Below are 25,623 nucleotides of genomic sequence, written 5' to 3' on the forward strand. Positions count from 1 at the left end.
CAGGCTGTTAAAGGGCACAGGTAGAGTCACACACTGATGACTTTCCTGCCTCAGACCCTGGCCTTTCCCGGGTACAGACAGGCCCTGCATCGCATCATCGAACCGTGCCACTGACCCTTCGTGTCTTCCAGGCAGAAAGAGATGCACATGGCCCAAGGGGTTGAAATCAGGATTGGGACCTAGGCGTTCCAAGACTGCAGAACTTCATTTTCCCCTCGCCCCTCCCCGAGCGCACAGCTACAGCCACGCTTGTCACCATTCGAGATTACATTGGCCACAGGAGATGTGGGTGATTTTTCCATTTGGTCCTGATGTTTATTTCATGCCCATCAATATCAGCCCATATTAGGACAGATGAGGTGGTTATTTACAGGCTGTGCATTTTCACACTTGGTAATTATAAACCCTTCCCCTGTTCGGTCAGAGTCGTGGAGATCTATTTTGGCAATTAGCAGTTTAGTATTTGTTTAATGGGAATGCAAGAGAGTGTTACGGCACATCAGTGCTCCACTAATGATTTGCCTGTCTCCTCCGGAGCTGGCAGGTTTGGGCCTTTTTCACGGTAGGTGAGGCCTGATGGGGAGAGAGGCTGGAGGGGGGAGACAGGAGCATTAGGCAGCCTGCCTGCCTCTCCCCTCCGCTCCCAGCGCGCACTTGCACGCACACACGCACGCACGACCGGCGCTGTAAACAGGCCGTGGATTTCCAGAGCATGGCAGCCGCCACTCGAAGGCACCTCTCACAAGAGGCCATTAGGCCAGATGCCATTTCCGTGTGACAGCTGTCAAGCCTGCCGGAACCCACTGCGTCTCCTCCAACCGCTCGTGCCCGGCCTCTCTTGGTATCCCTCTCCCACCACCTCCCTCCCTGTGCCGTCTCCTCTCTGAGCCCTGGCTCGCACAGGCCCCAAGAGAGCCTCCTGTCCCACCCTCCAGGTGGTGCTGGCCTCCAGGCTTCGCCCGCTCAGCCCAGACAGAGCCCCCGTCCCAGCCACGCTTTGCGTAGACTCTTGCTTTTCCTGTCCAGTTTTGAGATGGAGTCTCCCAGGATTGTGCTCCTGAGGACGCATGGTTCCGTTCTCGGCTGTCCCTTGGCATGGCCCGTTTGCAGCGGGAAGACGCGCAGAGTTGGGTGCGCCGAGTGTGTCCGCGGGCGTGCACTTGCACGTGGGCATTAGGGCACGCTGAGCCGGCTCTGCAAGGAGGTTGCCAGGGTGGGGTAGTGACCGAGACGGTCATGATGACAGTGTTCTGCGTGTTAGGGACTCACTAGCCACCGCTGGAGCTTTCATAACAGTCCCGGGAAGTGGGACGTGCGGCATTCTCAGGACTCAGGTATAGGAGGGAGTCACAGGGGCTGAGCCCCAAACTGAGTTCTGGGACCCCTCTGCCGGTTCCAGCACTGCCACCAGCTTGCTCTGTGACTTCGGAACAGCCAAGCGGCCTGTGGGTTTTCCGAGTTTGCCAATCCTAAAGGAAGAGACCCCCCCCCCCCCCCCTTTTCCTTTGCTTCTCGAATCACTCCCTCCTCTTCTGAGGCCACCAAAGGCAACACGTGTCTGTCTTCTTGGTTTATCTCATCAATTCTCTTAACTTTCTGGTAGAGTTTTGTTGTTTTTGTTGCTGTTGTTGTTGTTTAGAGAGAGAGCGCGCACGAGCAGGGGAGAGGGGCAGAGGGAAAGAGAGAGGATCTGCCTCCACACTCAGCACAGAGCCTGACACAGGGCTTGATCCCACAACCCTGGGATCATGACCTGAGTGAAATCAAGAGTCGGACGCTCAACCGACTGAGCCACCCAGGCACCCCTCTGGTACAGTTTTAAGGCAGGTTTATATGTTTTTTCAGGAGGCAGTGACACTACACTGAGCCCTAGGGACTCAAAAACTAGAACACCGTTAAGGGAGACCAGTGGGAAGAGGTAGGGTGGCCTCTGGTTTTAAATCCTGGCTCTACCATTTACTGCATGTATGATTCCAGGCCAGTCACTTATCATAACTTCCTCACCTGTATAATGGGTACGATAATATCTCCCTGAGAGCTTTTCATAATTCAGTGAGCTTTGCATTTGCCTATTAAGCACCAGTAAATGGTAGCTATTGCAATAATCCTTGTTTCTTGTTTCTTAAGAGTCTGATACAACTTGTGCAGTCAGTCTCTGAGCAAGAGGCCTTGCCTTTAGGTAAACAAAATGTCTCATCTCCAGGATAGAGCTGTTTGGAGACCCCACACTCTTCAGTTCCCATGGACAAGTGTCCGTTTACTAAATTTGTAACTGCTGCCTAATCAACACCAGTGGGTGTTTGTTTGCTAAGTTAAATGAGAAAATGGAATGACCCCACAAGAATAAAAAGAAGTAAAAGTAGGGAAAAATAGGGCTGGTAAAGAAGGGCCTTGCCCACGAGGATGGAACATTCTGGCCATGCTAAGATTTGGGAGCTTTCTATGAAGAGTTTAGGAAATGTACTTGGTGCACTGAATTGTGTACCAATTAAAAAACATGGCTAAAATGGCAAATTTTATGTTAGGTGTGTTTTACTAGGAAAAAAAAAAGTTTAGGAGAAACTCAGCCGACGATTTTTCTTGTTATTCAGTTAAAGGCAGGGGTGTGAGTTAAGACATTTCAGGTGGACGCAGTCTAGAAGGTGTTGAGTCTTGGAGTGAAGGGAAAAGTGCCGAGGGCAGCAGCTCCAAAACCCTGGGTGCCTCCATGCCCAGCAGTCCTGTAGGGGAAACACACAGAGCTTGGGGCTGGCTGAGAAGCTTGCATGCCCGCAGCAAGGGGGATACAAGAATCTGAGGTGGGGGGTGCCTGGGTGGCTCAGCTGGTTAAGGGTCCGACTCATGATTTGGGTCAGCTTGTGATCTCGGGTCATGGGATCAAGTCCTGCGTCTGACTCCATGTTGAGCGTGGAACCTGCTTGGGGTTCTCTCTCTCACTCTCTCTCTCTCCCTCTCCCTCCCCCCCCCCCCCCCCCCCCCCCAAATAAATAAACATTAAAAATAACAGAATCTGAGACGGGCCTCCAGGCAGAGGCTGGTGGGGTGCGATTTGGACTCATAAGACCAGTGGCTGAGCCCTGGTCTCAGCCCCTGCCAGTTCCAAGACAGCCAGTGAGGCAGCTGAGGCTTGGAGAGTTTGTGATCAGCCCTGTCTCTGCGGGTTGTTGTGACAACCAAAGCGGTAACAGTATATATGAAAATATTGGTGACGGTGGGAGGAAAGCAGTGGCTTCCTTAGGTTTTCTAAAGTCAAAGACCAAGACAAGGCAGGGAGAGCGCCCCAAAAGCGGCATGTGACAAAGGACCAGCGTGCTCCTGACTTCTCTGGTGGGAGATAAAGAGCCAATGTTTAGGCAGCCGAAGGCCTGTCCAGTATTTACCCCTTTCCCTTAGGGCCTGTTTATTTCTGGGACCCCTCTGCCCATCCCACCTCTGCCTCCGGCTTGCTCCGTGACACACACAGGCTGTGATTAAGCCTTGACTCAGCTGTATTTAGCCATTTAGAACAGGGATTCTCAGCCTTGGCTCCACCTTGGGATCACTGGCGAGCTTTCGACACGGATCTGATTTAACAGGTCCGGGTGTGGCCGCCGCAGCGGGGATTTTAAAAGTTCTTTGGGTGATCCTGGTGAGCAGTCGAGGTTGGAAACCACCCACCTGGATTTCAGTGTGAGCTAAGCATCTTCCAGCCTGCGTCCTTTCCCCTTCTAGCCTCCCTTCTGGGCAGTGACAAACGGTAGATCAACCTCACTCTTCGCAAGGCCGAAGCACACTGAAAAGTCTCATTTCAGAAAAATAAGGCACCGCCGCTGAGCTTTGGGTCAGGAACAGGTTTCTCTCCGGGCTGGTTGGAAGGAGCAGCAGAGAGCAGTGCCACCCAATATTCTGAAACAGCTCCGGGTAAGACAGCCTCCCTCTCGGGCACCGACACCAGGAGCCTCTGTCCTGGGCAGTCCTGCCTCGTATACGAGTCTCCACTCTTGTGACTTTAGTGCCTTGAGTTTATGGAACATAATAAGGTCTGTTAAGCCCTACGCCTTACAGTATGGTATCGCCTTTATGGGCGTTTATTTAAACTAACTCTTGAAGTGTTTGAGTGGGAGCAGGAAGCGAAATTCAAGGGCATGTGTTCTGGGGGAGTTTGAAGAGCTGGGTTTCTTTTTTTCCCTTTCCTCTCTCTCCTGTGTGTCTGACCAGATAATTTAAGGATCATTTGAAGTGCCATTTCCTGCTCTGTTCTTGGTACGTATGGCGTGTGGGTGTGCATATTTGTATCCCAAAAGGAGTGGGAAATTTCTCAGCATGTGTTGGCCACAGCAGAGCTCTGGAACGTCCTGACAGAACAGAGTTTGGAAGGACCCGTGGTGAATTGGATGCTCCTAGATGTCGTCCAAGTGGACTCCGTGGTCCGGTTTAGCGTTCTAGGCGCAGATTCCTTGTGAGTGGATCTTAGGTGGCCCACTTCATAGTTTCCTCCTTTCGTAGATGAGAAACTAAGGACAGAGAAGGGAGGTGACTTATGTCCATGAGATCCCAGTGGAGCTGGATTAGAACCTGGATCCTGCCCGTGCTTTGTGCAACGCTGCCTGCCCCCCTCCACTGCCTCTCAGCACCTGTGGAGTTAGTACCAGCAACTGAATCCCCTTCAGGTGCCTCCTGGGGACAAGTTTTCTGCGTCCCAAATCAGCCTCACTCGCCTCCTGTGTACTTGGGGAGCCAAAACTGCAGGCAGAAGAAACAGTGGTCTGATGGCACACTCCAGGGTCCCAACCTTTGGCCAACCACCTTGACCAACAGAATTTACGGCATCTCTTTCTAGGAGTTTCTTTGCTTTGTGACTTGAAAGGTTTCCTCTTCGGCTGTCGCGTGAGTTGGGTTGGCTAAAGCCTCACCTCTGGATGTGATCAATACCGAATGGCGACTTCCAAATTCACCCAGCAAGAATGTCTGGCTCACAGTAAACCTTTTGCCTCACTATACGGAGGGTTCATTCATTCATTAAATGAATTAGGATTAGAGAGGCATCACCCACTGACTTGAGTGCTAATTATTGCTGATTTTCACGGTGCTCATTTAGTGAGGAACATGTTGCCAATTTCCCCTGGCACTTCTAGGATCTCTGTCTGCAACCTTGTTGCGAGGGTGACATTTAGAAGTAGTCCCTTCCCACCCTAATACCTGTATTCCACTTGGAATGTGTAACATGACAGTTTCATACTCAGCCCACGTGCCACATTTTACCTCCTTCCAATTTTTGTCTTGCCTTTGTTCATTGTCTAGTATTATTTGAGACTGTGTATCTTCCAGTAGATGAAAAAAAAAATTTTTTTTTAAACAGGGACCATGTACAAGTTACCCATTGCCACAGGAATGCCGGGAAACAAACAGTCACAAAACCTCAGCAGCAGACAATAGCTGTTCATGTCACCTGCCTGGAGTCCACTGGAATGGTTCTGCTGATCTTGGCTGGGCTCACTTGCATGTTTTGGGTCACGTGCCTGTTTTAGGATTGACTGAGGGGACTTGGCCCAGCTCCACATGCCTCTCACCCACTAGCCAGCTAGACTGGGCATGCCCTTCTCATGGTGATGGCAGAGAGAGAACAAGCAGAATCGTGAAAACCTTCCCCAGGCCAGACCCAACGTGGGCATACCTCCATCTCATTTTGCTGACCATAAGAAGTCAAGTTCAGACACATGGGATGGAGAGAGAGACCCTGCCTCTTTGGGGAGAGGAACTGCAGAATTACAGAACTCAAGGTTTGGGGCCATCAATGCAAACAGTCTGCCATGGTCCGATGTAATTTGCCTCTTACTTGTACTTAGGCCAGTGCTCTCTGCAAGTAGGGAGTGCTTAATAAATATATGTCACATATAAGTAAATAAAGTTGACATTAGCTCAATCTTCTAATCAAGATTGAGTTGGCTGCATGATGTAGGCATTTGCTAGTTTATCTGTTAGAAGGAAAGTTTCCGTCATCCTGGTAGAATCCAGATGTCTCTTGCGTTAGGTTCAGGGACAGCTTGGTTGTCACTAAGAAGTTTCGCTTTTTGTCATCTTTTCCATGGTCGAATCTACTGTCATTGTTTTCAGGATCTATCTTAGGATGTAAATGTATGAGAGACAAGGAACAGAGGGGGAAGACAGTTTCCACACCAACGTGTGTCAGCTGCCTCTGGAAGAGAAATTTTGTCCCATGTACTGAGCATTGCCATGGAATCAGACACTCTAGGGGTGAGGCCCGGGAGATCTGCGTTTTAAACAAGCCAGGTGATTCTGACACGGATGAAGTTTGAGGAGTTCTGCCCCAGCCCCCATGGGCCGTAGAGGTCAAGGCGTAGCTCCCCACCGATGACCCTCAGCTGTGGTGTGTGCGTGCTACTCGCCTCTGAGGATGTTACAGTGTGGTCCGAACTGGGTGAAGGCAGAAATACATGTTTAGGACTTTCTGGTGTTGAAACAAACAGGGAGACATCCCCAGCCACCTTATTTAAAAGTTACTTTAGGGGCGCCTGGGTGGCGCCGTCGGTTAAGCGTCCAACTTCGGCTCAGGTCATGATCTCACCGTTTGTGGGTTCGAGCCCCATGTCGGGCTCTGTGCTGACAGCTCAGAGTCTGGAGCCTACTTCGGATTCTGTGTCTCCTTCTCTCCCTGCCCCTCCCCTGCTTGTGCTGTCTCTCTCTTTTTCTCTCAAAAATAAATAAAACATTACAAAAAGTTTTTAAAGTTACTTGACCTTGCTTGTTCGCTCAATATGCTTCCAGTGCCAGGCTGCATTGGGAGCCTGTCCTAAGTTATTAAAGAGTACTGTCAAGGTTGGAGCAAGCTCCTTCTCTCAAACCAGACCAAGCGTGGGCCAGGATGTGGGACAAAGTATGGTGAGGTTCAGATATCTCCTCCCCTTCTCGATCCCTCCAGGGACAACCCCAACCCCTGACCACTAGGCCCATGGACCCCCACCTCTGGTATAAAGAAATATGTAAGCCTGGTGAGGGCACCATCACCACAAAATAAATACCAGTGCTAGTCTAACAAGAGTTCATGGTGTTTTCTACTTGAGGTCGGAAAAACTCCTGTGTCCAGTCCCCAACTCTCTGTGTTCTAGAACACCAAATGAGGTCTGGTCTTTATGTTGAAGTTGATGACTCTGTACAGCCAACTGATCTACCTGGGTTTCGTGCGCGCGCGCGCGCGTGTGTGTGTGTGAGAGAGAGAGACACAGAGACAGAGACAGAAACAGAGAGAAAGACAGACAGAGACACAGTTCGCAGTCTGCTTTTTTCTAGGGTTGACTACCAGTTACCTTGACTTTGCTCCTCATTCCCCCGTGATGCAGACTCACACAAGCTGCTTCTGTTTGATTCACATAGAACCGTGAGAAACAGCCCCGTATGTGAGGCCGTGTTTTTCATTCTATTCAGTCTTTGTATATTCAAATTCTCCCAGTTTCAGCTCTTGCTGTTCTGCCAGATTTCCATTGCATTGATGGCTTCTCTGAATTAATAAGTGTTTTGCAATCGCTGAAAAGTTTTCTCTCCCCCCGGCCCCTTCCCCAAGCACCGGGTCTTATCCATATTGATTTTTTTTTCTTTCTCTTTCCTCTCTAGCTATTTCTCAGATGTTTTATTCTGTAAAGTGTTAATAGAATTTTTCTTTCGCTGTGACATTTTATCTATTCAGGAGGTCTTTGCGAGTCCCATTGTGCAACTGGACTATAGAGGAAACAGCTCTATTCTTTACGACAATGGTTGCCCTAAAAAACATACACAGATCCTCCCCCTCGCTCCCCAGGGTGGAGCATATGTTGGGAGGGTAGCGTCAGAAAACACCCAAACTTTGGAAGGAAAAGAGGGAGCCAACTACGCACTGTTGAAGGGGGCGGAGGGCGTTGAAAATACTTTTTTTTTTTTTAATTCAAAATATTTATTTCCTAAGGGGATCTGAGTGTCAGGACCAAAACATGGCCAACACAGAAGGGAAGCTGTTTTCCTTACTGTTAGGCATTTTTAGCTCAAAATAAGGGCTTGGCAAGCATCTCAGAAAATGTGGAGATGGGTGTGAAACAGATGTCACGTTTACCTGCGCGACACCCAGCAGGCATCACCCCCCACCCACCCGCACCCCAGGCATTGGAATTCTTACCGAGGCCCTGGGGTCTGAATCTGCAATACCATATGCTCAAGTGTGACTGCTCTGTGTACAAACAAACCAGTTGATCTTCTGGTGGTTTTGCTTGAGTGGTGCACGGAGGCAGACGGCTGTGGTGTGTGTGGCCTCAGCAGGTGCCTGGGGGACCATCAAGCCTGCCCGGCCGCGGAGGGGTCTGGTGAAGGCACCCCATCTCCAGCCTAGCATCACTTACCCCCCTCGGCCTGGTGCCCGGTGGAGACAGAGTAGTTCCTTGCTGGCACGGCAGTCACCGTGCAAGGCCATTGTCCTCCCAGTAACTGACTTTGAAAACGGGGACCAGAAGGGGAAGGCCCCAGGAGCCTGTTTGTTCAGACTCGGTTGCTTAGCAACAAAGGGGGGGGGGCTGACTCCGGAAGGGGTTTTTAAGCTAGGCCAGTCCCTTCGAGGGTTATGTCTGGCTGGCCTACCCCCTCTTCCATTCTTACCTTGACTCTGCTTCCCGCCTCCCCCCCCCCATTCTATTTGATAGCATCTGGAAAAATAGATTTGATTTGTCTGGAGGCAGCATTTTAAGCCTGGTTTTATTGCTTTGCCCAGTGTCTTCCCCTCCATCAGAGATTGTAGTCTGGGAGGAGTGACGAATGAATGGCCTGTGATTCCCTTTCTCGGTTGGCTTAGCTCATTTGTGAGCCTTTGAGCTCCAGTGAGCAGTGCTCAGTCCTTCCCAACCACACACATGCCGACATTGCCCCAAGCACAGAGCCCTTTGGCTAGGGCTTTGCCCAGGACCACATGGGTTGAGTTGTAGTTTTAGTGCCAATCTTGGGCACAAAATGAATGAGGAGACCAGGCTGCTTACCTGGCCAAACCAGGTACAGTCCCCAGGTGAGTAGCTGATTGGCTAGGACCGCACCTGTACTAAAGGTGTGCATTTTGTGGAAGAATAAAGAATTAGATCATAAGTACAAGGAGTGGAATTCAAAAGCCAAATCTGGTTCAGTGAGGGTGACTTTCTTGAGGTCTACATGGGAATGGAGTGTGGATCCTGAAATCTTATTGCTGGAAATATCCAAAAGGGTTGCAGGATGCCTGGAAAGACCGAGGGAGGGATAGGAAGAGAGACAGAGGATGCCTTTGGTGTTTTCTTCTCTTTGATATTTTTGAAAAGGCCCTAGCATAAAGGTATTAGTCTGCTGGGGCAGCCACAACAAAGTACCAGAGACTGGGTGGTCAAACAACAAAAATTTATTTTCTCACTCTTCTGGAGGCTGAAGTCCAGCCTTGGCAGACTTGGTTTCTTCTGAGCCCTCTCTCCTTGGCTTGCAGACAGCCCCCTTCTCTCTGTGTCCTCAGGTAGGCTTTCCTCTGTACCTGTGTCCAGATTTCCTCTCCTTATAAGGACCCCAGTCAGTACTGGATCAGGACCCGCCCTAATGACCTCATTTTAACTCCATAACCTCTTTAAAAACCCTATCTCCAAATACAGTCACATTCTGAGGTACCGGGGGTCACGACTCCAACGTCAGAGTTTGGAAGGGGGCACAATTCAGCCCATGATAATCAAGATGTTAAATTTCCATTGTCTATAACCAGAAACAATTTAAATATCCACAGAAGGATTAATTGAGTAAGCTATAGTTTCTCACTCCGTGAAATATTATGCAGCAGTCAAGATCGTATTGATAATACCTCACACCCATCAGGATGACTACTATCAAAAAACTCCCAGAAAATAACAAGTGTTAGCCAGGGTGTGGAGCAATTGGAACCTTCGTGCCCTGTTGGCGGGGATGTAAAATGGAACGGCCACTGTGGCAAAACGGTATGTCAGTTCCTCAGAAAATTAAAAACAAAGTTACCATATGATCTAGCAATTTCATTTCTGGGTATACATACCCAAAAGAATTGAAAACAGGGACTCAAGGAGGTATTTGTACACTCATGCTTTATAGCGGCACTATTTACAATAGCTAAGACCGAGTATCCATCCATCGACGGACGAATGAATAAGCAAAATGTGGTATTCGCATACAATGGAATATGGCTGAACCTTGACGACATTATGCTCAGTGGAATAAGCCAGTCACAAAGACAAATACTGTGTGTTTCTACTTCCATGAAACATAGTAGCCCCCCCCCCCCGCTTATTCGTGGTGTCCATTACCCCCAAAAAACTGTGGTCCTAAAGCTGATGATCCTCCTGACGGATCATCAGAAGGTCAGTAGCAGCCTAACGCTACGTCACATGCCTCCGTCATTCATCTCACTTCCTCTCATCACGTGGCATCTTATCCTCTCTCTTCATCAGTGACAGTACAATAAGATGTTTTGAAAGAGAAAGACCACATTCACGCCACTTATATTACAGCATATTGTAATTGTTCTCTGTTATTATTAGTTATTATTGTTAAATCCGTTACCGTGCCTAACGTATAAATTGAACTTTATCATAGGTGTGTATGGACAGGAAAAAACATGGTGTATCTTGGGTTGGGTACTGGCCACAGTTTCGCGCATCCACTGGGTGTCTTGGAATGTATGCCCTTGGACACGGGGGGACCTCTGTACTTGGAGTAGTCACAGTCAGAGACAGCAGACAGAAGGGTGGTTGCCGGGGGCCGAGGGGGACCGAGGGGGACGAGGGGGTGGGGAGTTATTATTTGATGGGGGTAGAGTGTCAGTTTTACAAAATGAAGAGTTCCGGAGATGGACGGTGGGGATGATAGTTCAACGTTATGAATGCATTTAATACCACTGAACTGTGCGCTTAAGAACAGTTAAGATGGCAACTTTTATGTTATGTGTATTTTACCATGATCAAAAAAATTGGGGAACAAAACAGATAATATTCACAGTGTGAATCTGGGAAGTGTTTGCAATATTGTAATAGTATATTAAAAAAAGAACTAGGGGAAAATTCCATATACAGTATGATTTAAACTATATTAAAATAGGCATAAGGTTTTTTTTAAAGGCAAAAACTGAAGGGAAATACAGCAGATGTTAACTGTGGTTGTACTAGGCAGAAAGATAGGAAAGGCAGTGATCTTTTTTTTCCAATTTTTTGTGTTTTCACGTAATTTTTTTTAAATGTTTTAAAATTTATGTTTATTTTTGAGAGAGAGAGAGAGAGACAAAGTGCGAGCAGGGGAGGAGCAGAGAGAGAGGGAGACACAGAATCTGAAGCAGGCTCCAGGCTCTGAGCTGTCAGCACAGAGCCCGATGCGGGGCTCAAATTCACAGACCACAAGATCATGACCTGAGCCGAAGTCAGACGCCCAACCGACTGAGCCACCCAGGCGCCCCTTCACATAAATTTTAATGAGCACCTATGGCTTTGATAATGGAAACCACCCTCCCCCCCCCCAATATATCACATTTCAAATGTGTTGTTAAAATTCCTAAAGCAGACCCCATTGTGTATTTGTTTTGCAGGTGGAGGATGCAATGCTGATGTTTGATAAGACGACCAACAGGCACAGAGGTAAGAGCCCCCGTGGAGGAAGGCTTCCCTTCTGTCAGTTGGCCGTCTGTTGAAGGTCTGTATTCATGGAGGGACACCACAGCACAGAATCCAGATACCGGACAGTTAAAAATCGGCCACGCCCAACCCGTGTTCCGACACACCTTTCTAACCCTGGCTTTCTTGGTCTTTGCTAGACCTGAACACTAAGTGATCCGAGTGGAAATTATTCACAGCAATTACTCAGTTGAGTTCTCGATTTGCATTGGAGGAGGTGGTTTAGAAGCACACCGGCAACCTGAAGAGCCAGAAAAGAAGGTTTATTCAACCTGCGATTGCAGGATTGGCAGTGCCCTATGCACATCTGGAATGTTTAGAGGGCACTGCGCCTCCTCGTATTTTCCCCTGTGCTCTTATTGTCCTATCCATGTTCTAGAAAACGGGTCTCAACTTGGGGTCTGTGAGCCTCCGAAATGGCACACGGAATGTTTTATGTTTGCGCTTTTCTTGGGAAGCGATGCGTAGCTTTGAACAGATTCTCAAAGTGGTCTCTGACCTCCATGCCTCCCGTTCCCCAAAAAGGAACACGTTGAAATGACTGCTTTAAACAGAAAATTGGACGAATCTAGAAAATCCTCCCAGAGGAAGTAGAGTCCAAGCTTATGGCTTAGCGTTCCATTCTCCTGCTCTCCGGAAACCCCGGGTATCTGGGGCTCCTAGAATCAGGGCGTTAATGGGCAGAGCCTCAGAAAGGAGGTGGCAGGAAGCAGCGTTCTTGAGAGAAGCCGGAGTGAGCAGTGTTTCCTTGCCACTCGGATTGCATTTAGATGTTTCGCGTGTTGTTTACATTCTTGCTGTCACCTGTGATTAGAAGCAGTTACCCAGCGCTGACTGTATGTCTCTCCTGTTGGGAGCAGGCAGGCTGAGTGAAAGGGAGGAAGGAGGGTGGGAGAAGGAGGGGCTGTCCTCAGTGTGCCTGGCAGTCCGGCTTCCTGTGCGTCCATTGACAGCGGCCTCAGAAGGGAAAGTAGAAAATCGGGTGGAAAACTGGGTCTTCGATGGTGTATGTGGGGAAGGAATGGGGAGGGGTGGAGGATGAAGAGGCGGGGTGGGGGGGAGGCAAGGGAGGAAAAGACGAGCTGACAAGTGTGGAATGATTGCTTTGTCCTCTGCCTTGCTCAGCATCACGAGGGCCGAGATAGCAAGGGGCCGGGGGTGCGGAGACGGACAATTCATGATTATTCTCCACCATCATCCTTAGGGGAGGTACGGGGGGTTATCTGAGCACTGTTTTCACAGGCATCATGTATTCTCATCTCCACCGCAGCGCCGTGACTTTGGGAAAATCACTTCACTCCTTTATCTTCTTTACCTCAGTTTATTCATCTGTAAAGTGGGGATAATATTAGTATTTCCCTATAGGGTTGTTTGGAGAGTTGGAGTGCCACGCACATCACCTGTGCGCAGGTTATTATGATTGCTTTCACCATCATCATTTCCGCGTGGTGTGTGAGGTGACCGAAACTCAGAGGGGGTAGGGGATCCACCCAAGGTCAGAGCAGGGACTCCTCTCTAGGACTGCTGATTTCAGATTCGGCCCTTTCTCTGTGGTCTCCACGTGGGGACGGGTGTGTTAAGAAGAATGTTTTCATCCATTTACTTTCAGGGTGGGCGAGGCCCGTCTGAATGTGGCACTAGAGTTCAGTGCTAGAATTCACGCTCCTGGGAGATTCCTGAGTGGCGTCTATAGGCAATAGTGTTGAATATCCACGAATAAAGGTATTTCTGAGCTCCTGCTCTGGGTCAGGCCGTGTTGGAGAGGAGAGTAAATCATCTTGTGCAAACTTCACAGCTGTGCTGGGGAAAGAGATGTGTCATCTGGGGGACGTGAGAGGGCCGGTGACTCTCCGTGTTACGTTACTCGGCTAATAACAGACAGAGGCAGGTTCACCCTGCGGGCACCGGGCCCCTGAGGAAGTGCCAGGCAAGATTCTCCCTTATTTCTGACCCAGACGCCTCCTGCTGTGGGTGGAGCCTCTTTCCTTGCTCCCAGGCGCTGGGTGCCGTGATGGGGTGGTGGCCCCTCTGTGATTCCTGTCTCGAGCTGGAGGGAGGTCCGTTTTACGGCCCCCTGCTCAGAGAGGCTCCAGGGATGGCATTGATCGCTCTCCCATGACTCCTGGGGCCACTGGCAGGAAGAAGGGTGGGCACAGCCCCGAGCACATGCTCAGTGCACCCCAGCCACGGCAGGGCCTGCCCAAGCATCCTTCTGCCCTGCCAGAGGTGAGATTCCTGCAGTGGATGTAGGACTCTTTGCATAATTCGTGGAGCCAGAACAAGGTGAAAGACGGGGCCTCTTACTCAAAAGTTATTAAGAATTTCAAGGTGACAGAGCATTCAATCCAGGACAAAGCCCTTCTGAGCGTGGGGCCGGCTGTGGGTGGCTGCACACCCAGGGGGCCAGCCAGAGTGGATGTGGTCCTGGGGGCCCCCGCTGGCAGGGTGGGGAAAGAGAAGGCAGGAGGGAAGGAGGCCCCAACATCCTGCATCCCCTTTCCTCCTGTACAGAAGTCTGCTCCCTGGGGTTCTTTCTGTGTAGGGCTTTGGCCCCTACACACTTTCCAGCACCTCTGAATAGCTGAGGAGTTTCTCTTTGAACTGGGTGCTAAAGCTGGGTTAATACTTAAGTAGTTCAGAGCATTTCGGAGAGGAAAGAATTAAAAAAAAAAAAAAAAGGCACATATCACAACAGAGGCACGAGTCCTGCGTGTGAGACAAGTGGGCCCCACATCCCTGATGGAATGTACATTTGGAATCAGGTGATAAGCCCAAGAACATAAAATCCTCCTGCAGCCACCTTGGCCCAACCTTACCTTCACCTCCTCAGCTTCCTGTTTCCCATTATCTTATCAAGAAGAAAGTGCTGCCGTAGCAGAAGTTAAGGACACCTCTCGGGCTGGCACAGCCTCCAGCTCTCCTCTTAAAGAGGTCCACACTGTTCACCCCGCGGGTGGCCACACAGCACGCACGGCCACCTTCCCTTTCCCCCCCTTGCAGCTCCCAACCCCGCCCCGCTGCGCAGCCTGGGGCTAGTGCACCTGTGCGCCCTTGGAGCTGAGACTGCTGCCTTTCAGGAAGGCTGCACGTTTGGTTGGGCCTGGGGTCCCGGGAGTCGGGTCCGCCGGGCTCGCGGGACCCTCTCCGAATACTCTTGCCACTGTGAGCCAGAGCTCGGGGCGGAGTTTCCACTTCCCGCCGCACAGTGGCTCCCCCCCTTCCCCTGTCCCCCATTTGTTCCCCCAGGGACAGGGTGGCCCTCCGTTACATCTGTTCACAGAAGCGACAGCCTGTGTTTCTTCCCCTCTTACATCTGTCCTTGGACCTCCCTAGCACCCTGGGAAAGAATCCAGGGGACAGGAGACAACAAGCCCTCCTGGGATGTAAGTCCCCCCCCCTGGAAGCAGGAAGAAAGTCATTCAGCACGTGACTCCCACAGGAGGTGTGCAGTCTTCTCCCACTTTCTCCTTGGAGCAGACCTCCTTCCGGCTCCTGCTGCTCCCTTGATGCCGAGTTAGGGCACCTTTCCTAACCTCTCGGGACACCTCCGGGTCCTCCTCGGGAAGGTGGGGGAGCCGGGACAGGCTCTGAGACCTGAAGTATGTTTTCTGGCTTTTTAGCCTTTTAACTGAGAGAATGTCCAAGATTAAGTCCTTTGTCATTCTTCTTGTTTTAGCTCGGAGAGGGAGGTAAGGGGCTGTATCTGCATCCCTGGAGATGGGGATTAGCACGCAGGAGTGCCCTCTCGGGGCAGCGGAGGGGCTGATCTGTGAGGCCCCGGGGAATTCTGAAGCTAGGCCCTTGCACAGCTGCAGTGAGAGGGCTGACCTTATATGCTGACCTGTCACAGGATGCAGCCCACCCTGGAAAGCACGTGTGACCTTGGGCTTGCACTGAGGACATCCTAGAGGAGACAGACAGCTGGGGGCCCTCTTCCAGCAGTCCTGCCAGCAGATCCTGAAGGGCGGGGGGGTCTGGGTATCCCGTGACAGCACACGCCACGGTGGTACAGTGGGTTCTGTGCTAACCAGGCCATGCTAACCCTCTTGGTAGAAACCGCCAGCCCTTCCCGAGCAGTTATATCCCACGTGCTTAGCGCAGCGCCTGCACGTACTGTTGAATCTTTACGATGGTCACTGGTGAACCCAGCTGCCCGGAGTCCCCAGTTGGACGTAAACCCAGCCTGTCTGACCCGGAGTCCTTGCTCTTGGCTGCTTCACAAGCATGGTGCTAGGCAGTGGTTGAAAGCAAGGAGATTGGTGGTTTTAAGTCTCAAGCACCTCCTCGTTACTGGTCCTTCTCCACCTGCCCTTCTTGCTGGACTCCTGCACACCTCCATTTCAGGTGGGAAAACTGAGGCATGTAGAGCGTCGGAGGGCCGGCCGCACGCAGGTGTCTGCAGCCAGGTGGGAGCCGAGCTTCTGAAGCCTTCCACGAGATTCTTTGTGCCCAAGGGGAGAAAAAGAAGGTGGCTTTCCAGTTTTTGCAGACTCCTTTCATTTGCTCTCTCAAAGCCTTTGGAGGCGGTCTGAGAAATATGGGGCTGATCATCAAAGGGTTTAATCGTTGGGGGAAAGTTTGTTGCTTTCTCCTTGCAAAACTCAGATAAGATCTTGAATTCAGCATTAGGTATTGATCCCAGAGAGGGGCTGGCGGGGAGGGTCTGGAGGGAAGATACAGCACAGTGTCCTTCCCGATTTGCCCTTTGGGAGGCACAAGGCTGAGGGGTGAGCCGGAGGGAGCGAGGGAGGGTGGAGTGGTTTGGATCTGTCCCCACTGTCATCAGCCCCGTTTGAGCAAGCGGAGGAACGCGGGGATGTTGGTTGCTGAAACACATCTCACATTCACCTCCTTGCCGGGGAAGGGAGCCCCCGCCGTGAATGTCCTTCTAGGGGCGGCCTCCGCTCGTCTTCCCTCCGAACCCAGCCTTCCAGGCTGAACCATGTCTGGCCCATCAGGGAGAGCTGGGTGGTTGGGGGCCCAGTGGAAAACAAGTCGGGTGTCTTTGAAGCTTATGGGATTGCCTGGTGAGGGTCAGCTGGAGAGGGAAGGAGTACAGAGGAGAGGCTTGGAGACAGGCCTTCTCACTCCCTGCGGCTTCCATTACCCAGCAGGCCTGTTTGCTCCAGAACGTTGCCAGAGGCAAAGGGCCGGATACACTGAGAGGAAAATGAAGCTCAGTATGCTGGAAGACTCCCCTCACCGCTGTTAACGGTTGCTCATTAAGTGCAATGCTAATGGCTTTGGAGAGGATCAACAGCTCTGAGAACTCACAGGCTCCCCAGCAGGCCGCTCCGCGGCACTGACCTCAGCCGAGGCGGTTTTGTGACCCTCCAAGAGCACCATCAACGGCAGGCCCGCTGCTTGGAGGGTCCTTTTCCAGGGTGGCTGTGCCCTATCAGGAGCCGCCGGGCCGGAAGGGCATCCTCGTGGGCCCCATGTGGGAGAAGAGGGAGAAGCTCTCTGGGCTGCGGGGCTGAGCTCCCCCTCTCCCTCGAAGCTTGCACGGCATCTCCATCCCGAAAAGCGGTTGGCTGCAGTTGAAGGTCTCCGTAATTTGCGTAATCGGTTTATTTATTAAAATGGTGCCAGTAAGAGGTAGCTGAAACTGTGATAGAAGATAATGCCTTTCTAAGGAGGAAAAACAGCCCTTAATGTCCTGACTACCTGCCAGACACGCACTTTTTGAAATTGACCTCTGACGTCCAGACTGTTTTATAGACGCTAAAGATGATTCAGGATCGTGCTGTAATTATTTGTTCACTGCTGCCTGTTTCCCGAAGTTGAGGAAGGGGATGTAAAAGGAGCTTCACACAGGTGTAAACTAAATGAAAAATTCAAAGGCATTGCTTTCTTCGAGGGTGTAGGGTGTCAAAGATAATGTATGCATGTGTTTTTCCTAGTGACAGTCTAACATTCTGACCTTACTTAGGAAAGGGGGTTGGGACTCTACAGCCCGTAGATGGCACGTTATGGGATGGAGGAAGAAGTCCCTCTGGGTGGGAGAGGGTTGTTGGAGGGGGCAGGAGGGGTGGCAGGGATGCCTGGAATCACAGCTGGTGATGACACTTGGCAATGTGACACGAGGGCCTCGGTGCCCACGCCAACGCGATGTCCACCCGCTGGAGTCATGCCTCTGCAGGGTCCCCACCTCTCACATCTGCCTCTCATCTGCTGTGCGAGCTGCCGATGGTGTTGGGCACTCATCGCGCCCCGCCCCAAGTCTGAGGTATATCAAAGGGTTTATTGGAAGCCTGTAAACCAGGAGCTTGATCATTATTAGTATCGATCCCAATTCTGTACCCGCAGCCGGTCTGCTCTAGGCCACGAACACCAACCAAGGGTCTTGGCCGCACAGGACTTTCAGTCTAGTCTTAGGATGATGTGGCCACCACGCGTGCCACTTGGGCTCTTTACTGCAAGTAAAGGGTCTCGATCGGGTCAGGTGACAGAGAATCTTCTCTCCCCAGAATAGCCCATATAAGTGAGTGTGAGGCAACTGCTTAGGAAAATTACTGATAAGCCAGGCGTCTAGGAGAAGATGTTCAGAATAGGGTAGAAACTCAATATGACTGAGTCTCCTTCGGTCCACCCTGGTTAGAAGGGACATGGGGAGCGGGGCGAGGGTGGCTGGCGGTGACGTTAATGGCTGCCTTTGGGTGCTTGGAGAGATTCTTTTGGAAAACACGTGCATTCTTGAAGTTGGGCACGCTCTAGTTAGAACGGGGAAGAGGACAGCCAGTACCTCTCCCCTAGATGGTCAGGACCCAAGGTTCTGTGCTCCTGCCTGGGCTCATTCTAAAGGCAGGGCTGTGTAAGGGGGGTGAGCGTGCTTGTGTGTGCCCACCATGAGGGGTGTACCCCAGCCTCCTCACTCCCTTGTGGGGCCTGGCCCGGGGGCAGTGCGCCTTTGTCCCTCCACCCAGAGCACATTTCCCCCAAGGCCTGACCTGTCACCTGACGCATCTCGGGACCTCCTCCGGTCTGCCAGGAATATGCAGCAATGGAGGGTGGAAGGAGGGGAGCGGGGTCCAGAGCTGCAGCCCCCACCCTGAGCCGTCTCTCAGAGACCAGCCCCCAGAGCTGTCTGCACATTTTATTTTCCTTTAAATAAACACCATTAGCCTTCCCGAGAAATTGGTGCAAACAGGACCTCGCAAATAACCAATTAAAAGGGCAGGGTTGAAGGGGAATGTGCGTTTGAAAACATGTAGAGAGGAGGCCGTTAAAGATTCCCGGATTACCCCAGCCCCGGCAACATCGATCTGAGACCTTAATTTTATTTCTGACAGGAAGCAAGGGGAGCGCTTTAATTTTTTTTTCCCCGAGCTAACTAAATTCCGGAAGCGCCCATTCCGGCACTGTCTCTTGAGATATTAATCAACACAGTAGCTGGGTTTCTGTTCACCTGCTTTTCTTTGTAGACGCGGAGGAATACAAAGCTCTCAACTCCCTAGCAACGGGGCCGGGGGACAGGGGCGCCCAGCGCAAGAGGGAGCCTGCATAGCCGGGGGAATTTGGCACCCTGGGTGCCCTGCATTTTCTGGAGCTGAAGTATAAATCTTAAACTTCTTTCCTTTGGAATAAAAGCCCTGGCACCGAAACGGTGGTGAGCTAATAGGTCTTCCTGCCTCCCTCCTGGCTGCGGCCCCACGGAAGCAGAAAGGGAGTGGGCCCAGGGTCAGCAACTTCATTGACCCAGAAACGGTTTTTTTGTAGAGAGGGACAATGAGGCTTTTGTTGGGCCCTGTTCCCATAGAGGCCCAGGCTCTGACTCTCACGACGTGTTTTAAGATCTCAGTGAGGGCAGGGGGTGGAGGCCTGAGGGGAAAGGAGCCTCCAGCGCGGCCACTTGATTAAAAGCACCCCCTTTCTTAGCGCCCTGGCACTGCTAGGGGCCCGGGAACCAGCACCCTGGACGGGCACCTCCCTCGGGGACTGGAGCTTCCCAGGGGAGCCTCGTTGCTGTGCAGCTGTGGACTTGAGCTTCTGTTCAGAGCGTTGCTGCTCAACAGATGTGCGTTAGCCCGTCCGCATCTCTGTGCGGGCAATGGTGTACTGCGGGACCCAAGCTTTGTGGGCCCTCCCAGCTCCCCACAGGTGTCATCTCGGGCAAGTTGCTGAAGAGCTTTGAGCCCCGTTTGGCTCACTCGTGGAGGTGATACACCTGCTCTGTAATGAGTGAAGTGAGTTGGCTTATAACATGCCCACGATAAGCGTACCTCATTTCTTTACTCTCCCCCTTAAGGAAGACCGTCGGTTTAACTTCTTTTAGCAAACAAACTGCAGTCTGTGTTTGAGTCTTTAAGACCCTGATCTTTAAAACAACCTTTCCCTCTCCTTCACACACAAAGCATACGTTTGCAGATGCGTGGAATATTTCTGAAAGGCTACCCACAAAACTAGTCACAAAGCGTTAGAATGGCATAGTGGTTAAGAGCACATGTTCCGGGGGCCCCAGGGTGGCGCAGTTGGTTAAGCGTCCGACTCTTGGTTTCGGCTCAGGTCATGATCTCATGGTTTGTGAGTTTGACCCCTACATCAGGCTCTGGGACTGACTGCACGGAGCCTGCTTGGGATTCTCTCTCTCTCTCTCTCTCTCTCTCTCTCTCTCTCTCCCTCTCTCTCTGTCCCTCCTCTGTTGCTCTCTCTCTCTCTCTCTCTCAAAATAAATAAACGTAGAGGAAGAAAAAGAGCACATGCTCTGGAGTCAGGCAGCTGGTGTTTGAATCTGAGCTCTGCGATGTAATAGCTGTGTGACCTTGGGCAAGTCACTTACCCTCTTTGGGATTCAGATTCCTCATTTATGAAATAGGAACGATGACATCGGGTTAGCCTGAGTCTTGCAGTGGTTAATAAGCATAAAGGGCTTGGAACAGTCTCTGGCCATAAATAGTTAGCACCTGAATGTGTTTTAGGGGCATGTGCATATACTCACAGATACAAGTTTACATAAATAAGAAACAGCGTTTGCTTCCAGGAAGAGGACTAAGTGACCAGTGGTACAAAGATATGGAAAAACATCTTATCGTATACTTATTTACCTATTGAATTTTTGTACCATGTGCATTTATTACCTATTCAAACATTTACTTTTTTAGCGTTTAAGCTTTTCAAACTCATTCCAATTTGAATTGTAAATGCAGTGATATAACAACATGAGGGAGAGTTTTCGAAAGAAAAACATTCACCTCATCCCAGCTCCCTTACACAGTAACTGTTGTCACTTCTACCTTGTTCCTGACATTTGCGTCAGTATTTTAAAACTTGGTTGTAATTATGGGGTTGGGACAACATGTGGCATCTCATGCTTAGTTGAACGGGGTGTGGGCCCCGTCTCTTTAGAGTTTTGTCTCCTGCCAGGGAGAGGGACCAAGCTGATCCAAAAGAACAAAATTTGATTAAATGCACCCAAAAATTCTTTACAACTCTGAGTCGCCTCTTTTTTAGTTTCCATAAACACAGAGTCAGATAGATAGATGAGGATTCTCTTAGTAGTTTCTGGTCCTCCCAGACAATGTGCTATTAATAGAATAGCCAGACTGCTCCCCGTCTGGAAAGAAACATGGTTTGCTTGAGTTTATCCCAGACCGGAGGGGAAAGAAGTCAAAGGGGAGACCCTCCATTCCAGAAGTTTAAAACAGGTTTTAATTAAAGAAGAAAGTTAAAAGCATTTTCCTAACCAAGTCGTGATTAATAAACACGTGGGAACCTTACATAACATGGCAAACGCAGACTCCTCCTCTGTGTCCCTGTTGCTGTAGCTGAAAAGTCACAGCAAGTACCCCGTTAATGAAGGTAGTGAGGTGTCTGGGTCGTGTGACAAAGGGATGAGAGGTTAGGTCTAAAGTCACACTACTGGGCTCAAGTTCCAGCACTACCACTGATCAGCTGTGTGACCCTGGGCAAGTTATTAAGCTTCTCTGAACCTCAGTTTTCTCATCTGTTAAATGGGGAATGTTATTACTCACACACTTGGGAGGCTTAAGTGAGGCAATTCATCTGTGTGAAATATCTAACGCTTAGGAGACTATATCTATATTAGCTTTATTAGCGTAATAGCTCATGTTATTTTACTGGTAATAGTGTTACTGTTGCTTGGGGAATAAAGGCCAAGACTTGGTGAACGGAGGAAACGTTTAACACTCCAGGGTGCTGTTTGCTCGTCAAGTTTGCCGAGAGGCGAAAGTATTGTGGGTTGAATTGTATCCCGCCTCAAAAGGTATATTGAAGCCTTAACCCCTCTTATCTCAGAATGTGACCTTATTTGGAAATAGGGTCTTTGCAGATGTAATCAAGATGAGGCCAGGCTGGCTCAGGTTCATCCCATAGGACTGGGATGCTAAGAGGGAGGGCGTGTGAGGACAGACAGGTGACCACGGAGGCAGGACTGGGGTGAGGCAGCTGGAAGATGAGGATTGCCAGCCACGCCCAAAGCTAAGGGGGCCAGCACGGGACAGATTTTCTCTTGAGCCTGCGGAAGGCACCTTGGTTTCCGGCTTCTGGCTTCCGGAAGTGTGAGAGAATCCCTTTGTCCTTTTCAGCGCCCCCAGTTGGTAGTAGGCTGTTCCAGCAGGCCCCGGGGGCCGCGCAGAGGGCAGAGCAGCGCTTTCTGTGGGGCGCGTGCCCCTGATGTTGGGGCTCCCGTCGCAGCGGGCGGGCAAGCCCCTCTCTCTGCACATCCCTGTCACGTCATGCCGCTCTTGCAGCAAAGCTTGGTCAGAGAAGAGACCTTTTACGTGAGAACACGACCCCCAAATCCTGACATAGTTCATGGCTTCCCCAGGTCGAAGTTAACCAAACACCGTGCAGATGCCCTTGCGGTGTTAAATATATTTTCCGGTAGAGACCCTTGAGGAATTCTGAGATTTCATTTTAACGTAGTAGCCTTCAGAGCTCAGTCACTTCTTTAGAAGCCGAGGAATACACTGAAGAGTTGTCGATAACGCCAGTACACCGAGGGGTTGTCCGAACCCCCAGCTCTCAAGAATGCAAACCACACCCGTTCCATAGGTGTTTCCAGCTCGGTTCGTGCCGTTTGGCTGCTTAGGGAAATAAGAGAGAGAGAGGGAAGGAGATCAGGAGAGCTCGTGTGAGACAACACAGACCCCCACCGTCCTTACATACCTGTTCCAGCTTCCATCCTGGAGAAAACACAGCGAGACAACGCTGAACTTCAAAACCTGCCAGACAGACTTCTTGATTTCTTTATGTTGTCTCAGAAACCCTTCCAGGCAGGAACATTTGCCAAATTCGATCCCAGAGTGAGTTTCTGAGCTAAATTAACGCAATTGAGGGTCAAGATGGCAACCCCCACAGGTCCCCGGTCCCAGGACACCACTGGGCACAGCAGTAATTAACAGTGTGAGCGCCCACGTGGGTGTGCTTCTCTTAACCCTCAGGTTTGGTCGGCGAACCTGGCGGAACAGAAAAATAACTGCCGTGATTTTACAGTGATCAAAGTTGCACACCTTTGAGCGCTCCCTGCAGGTTCGAAAATTTCTTCCTCAACTTGCCACCCCGTCTTGATACCAGGAAATAATTGAAAGCACATCCTGCTTCTCTGAATATTTCCAGCGCCGGTGCCTGTGTTCCGGAACCCTAGGCGAAGCCGGCACCCCCGCACCAGATCTGCAAAGTACGCAATGCTGACATCCGATTTATTATCTCGGAGGCTGGGCCGGTTCATGGATGATTCATGACTCCCGCTTTCCACTGCCGCTGGAGGTGACATCACCCATTCGGGGCCCAGAATAGACACAGAAGCGACGGTGGCCCCTGTTTTGTGTATCTCTTGCCAGCCCTGGGCTCCCTCCTGCCTCACACCCAGCCGCCGTGTGTTCACCAGGCACCAATGGCCGGGGAGCCCGTTAGAAACATCACTTTAAGTAGAAGGCCGCTGATGTGTTTCGATGCTGTTGTAGTCTGCACGGTAACGCAGGGAAGGGAGCTTCCCCAAAGTTCACCTCTTCCGCTTAGGTTCCTTGACTTGGAATTTAGATTCTACTCATAACCCAAAGAGTTGCCTAACTCCTGTGGCTATCTTTGGCTTCCTCACTTAGAGACAGGGTTGGCTGGGAAGACCAGGGTGACTTAAGGCATCCAACAGCCCAGCATCAGACGCCCATATGATAAATGATTGCAGTCACATCAGAGGTTTGGACTGTATCAGCGGTTTTCAGCCCTGGTTGCACATTAGAATCACCTGGGGAGCTTTTAAAGCGTACCGATACCGGGGGCCCACTCCAGATCAATTCAGCAAGACCCGAGGTTGGGGCCCTGGCGTTCACAGATTTCAACGTTCACCACAAAGCTAATGCGCAGTCAGGGCAGGGACCCCCTGGGTCAGATGATCTCCAAGGACCTCCAGCTTTAAAATTCACCAAGATGGTACCACTGACCAGGTCTTTGACCTTGACCTGTGTCTGGACAGTGGGGTGGAGGGCCGTCCTCGGTATGTGCTGCGGTGTGTAAGCCCTGGGAAGGAGGCAGTGTCTCCTTCAGGTGAGTGGCCCTCAGTGATCCATGGGGGGAGGGAGGAAGTGTGAATAACTACCATTCTGTTGTGCCAGTTTTGAATCTAGTTACCGTCCTACCGAAAATACTTTGCCAGCTTCCCATCGCTATTAGGATAAGACCTACACCGTTGACCCTGGTCTGCAGTCTTTGGTGCCCGGCCCTTTCCGCTTGTCCAGCTTGACCCGTCACCATGCTCCCTGCAGCCACACTGACGTCCTGCACGTTTCCTTAGCAGGGCTGCCCTCACAGGCTGTTCCTTGGGCTGCCAGGAACCGTCTGTGTCACACTCCTGGCCAGTTCTTACTCCCCTTACAGAACGAGTCTTAAATATCCTTTCCTCGGGGAAATCTTTCTGAACCCCCAGACTGACTCAGCCCCATCGGTTGTCTGCTCCTGGCACCTTGTCCTTTTCCTTTATGGCACTTCTCATTTCTTAGTGATGATTTGCTTCTTACCTGCGCCTTCCCCACCTCCCACCCCTGATATCCCCAGTATTTGGCACTGTATTAATTAACATATAGGACAAGAGGGTGGGCGGAAAATGGGCGGGCCCTCCTCACTGTGGTCTCTGTGCTCGTTTGCCTGAAAACAGGTTCCTGCTCACTGTCGCCATTTCCGCCTCCTTTCTACACCTTCCCCCTGCAGAGGCCTACGCTAGCGTAATGGAGGTGCAGTGGTCTTGTCTAGAGGACGGTGTAAGAGGTGCAGGTGTTTTCAGGAGAGGGCTTTGGAGAACTGAGGGTGGTTCAGGACACTGCTGTTTTTCCAGAGCCTAAGGGAAGAACGATTACCCAGGAAACTAACGGGGTTCTTTCCTAAAAGGGAAAAAAATGTCTTTGGTGGAGTCATAGTTGCCCTTCACAGGTGACCTGGAAGAAAGGCTAAAAACACTGGTTCAATTAAAAAAAAAAACAGACTTCCTCCAACACTTGATATTGATACCTGGTGCAGCCTGGTGGGCTGGGGGGGTGTAGATGTGCTTCAGTCAGGGGTCTGTACCAGGATTTTTTTTTTAATTTTTTTTTAATGTTTATTTATTTTTGAGACAGAGACAGAGCATGAGTGGGGGAGGGGCAGAGAGAGAGGGAGACACAGAATACGAAGCAGCCTCCAGGCTCTGAGCTGTCAGCACAGAGCCCGACGCGGGGCTCGAACTCATCAACCGTGAGCTCATGACCTGAGCCGAAGTCGGACGCTCAACCGACTGAGCCACCCAGGCACCCCAGGATTTTTTTGGTAACGTTTATTTATTTTTGAGAGACAGAGTGCCAGCAGGGAAGGGGGCAGAGAGAGGGAGACATACACACACACAGAATCCGAAGCAGGCTTCAGGGCCCTAGCTGATAGCACAGAGCCCGACAGCTGGGCTCAAACCCACGAACCATGAGATCGTGACCTGAGTCGAAGTCGGACGCTCAGCCGACTGAGCCACCCAGGCGCCCCGTACCGGGAT

At 50.9% G+C, this 25,623-nt stretch overlaps 1 protein-coding gene across 4 annotated transcripts in view; it reads left to right on the forward strand.

Annotated features, from left to right (window-relative positions):
• The window catches only part of MSI2 (musashi RNA binding protein 2), a 393,577-nt gene that overhangs the window by 238,869 nt on the left and 129,085 nt on the right, over positions 1 to 25,623 (forward strand). For all 4 annotated transcript variants that reach the window (XM_049636499.1, XM_049636498.1, XM_049636500.1 and 1 more), the window contains exon 7: positions 11,567 to 11,615. In XM_049636499.1, the coding sequence (XP_049492456.1) occupies positions 11,567 to 11,615 (49 nt within the window). The remainder of the gene's footprint in view (positions 1 to 11,566; positions 11,616 to 25,623) is intronic.

The sequence above is a fragment of the Panthera uncia genome, chromosome E1, assembly GCF_023721935.1.
Source record: "Panthera uncia isolate 11264 chromosome E1, Puncia_PCG_1.0, whole genome shotgun sequence".
NCBI classification, from domain to species: domain Eukaryota; kingdom Metazoa; phylum Chordata; class Mammalia; order Carnivora; family Felidae; genus Panthera; species Panthera uncia.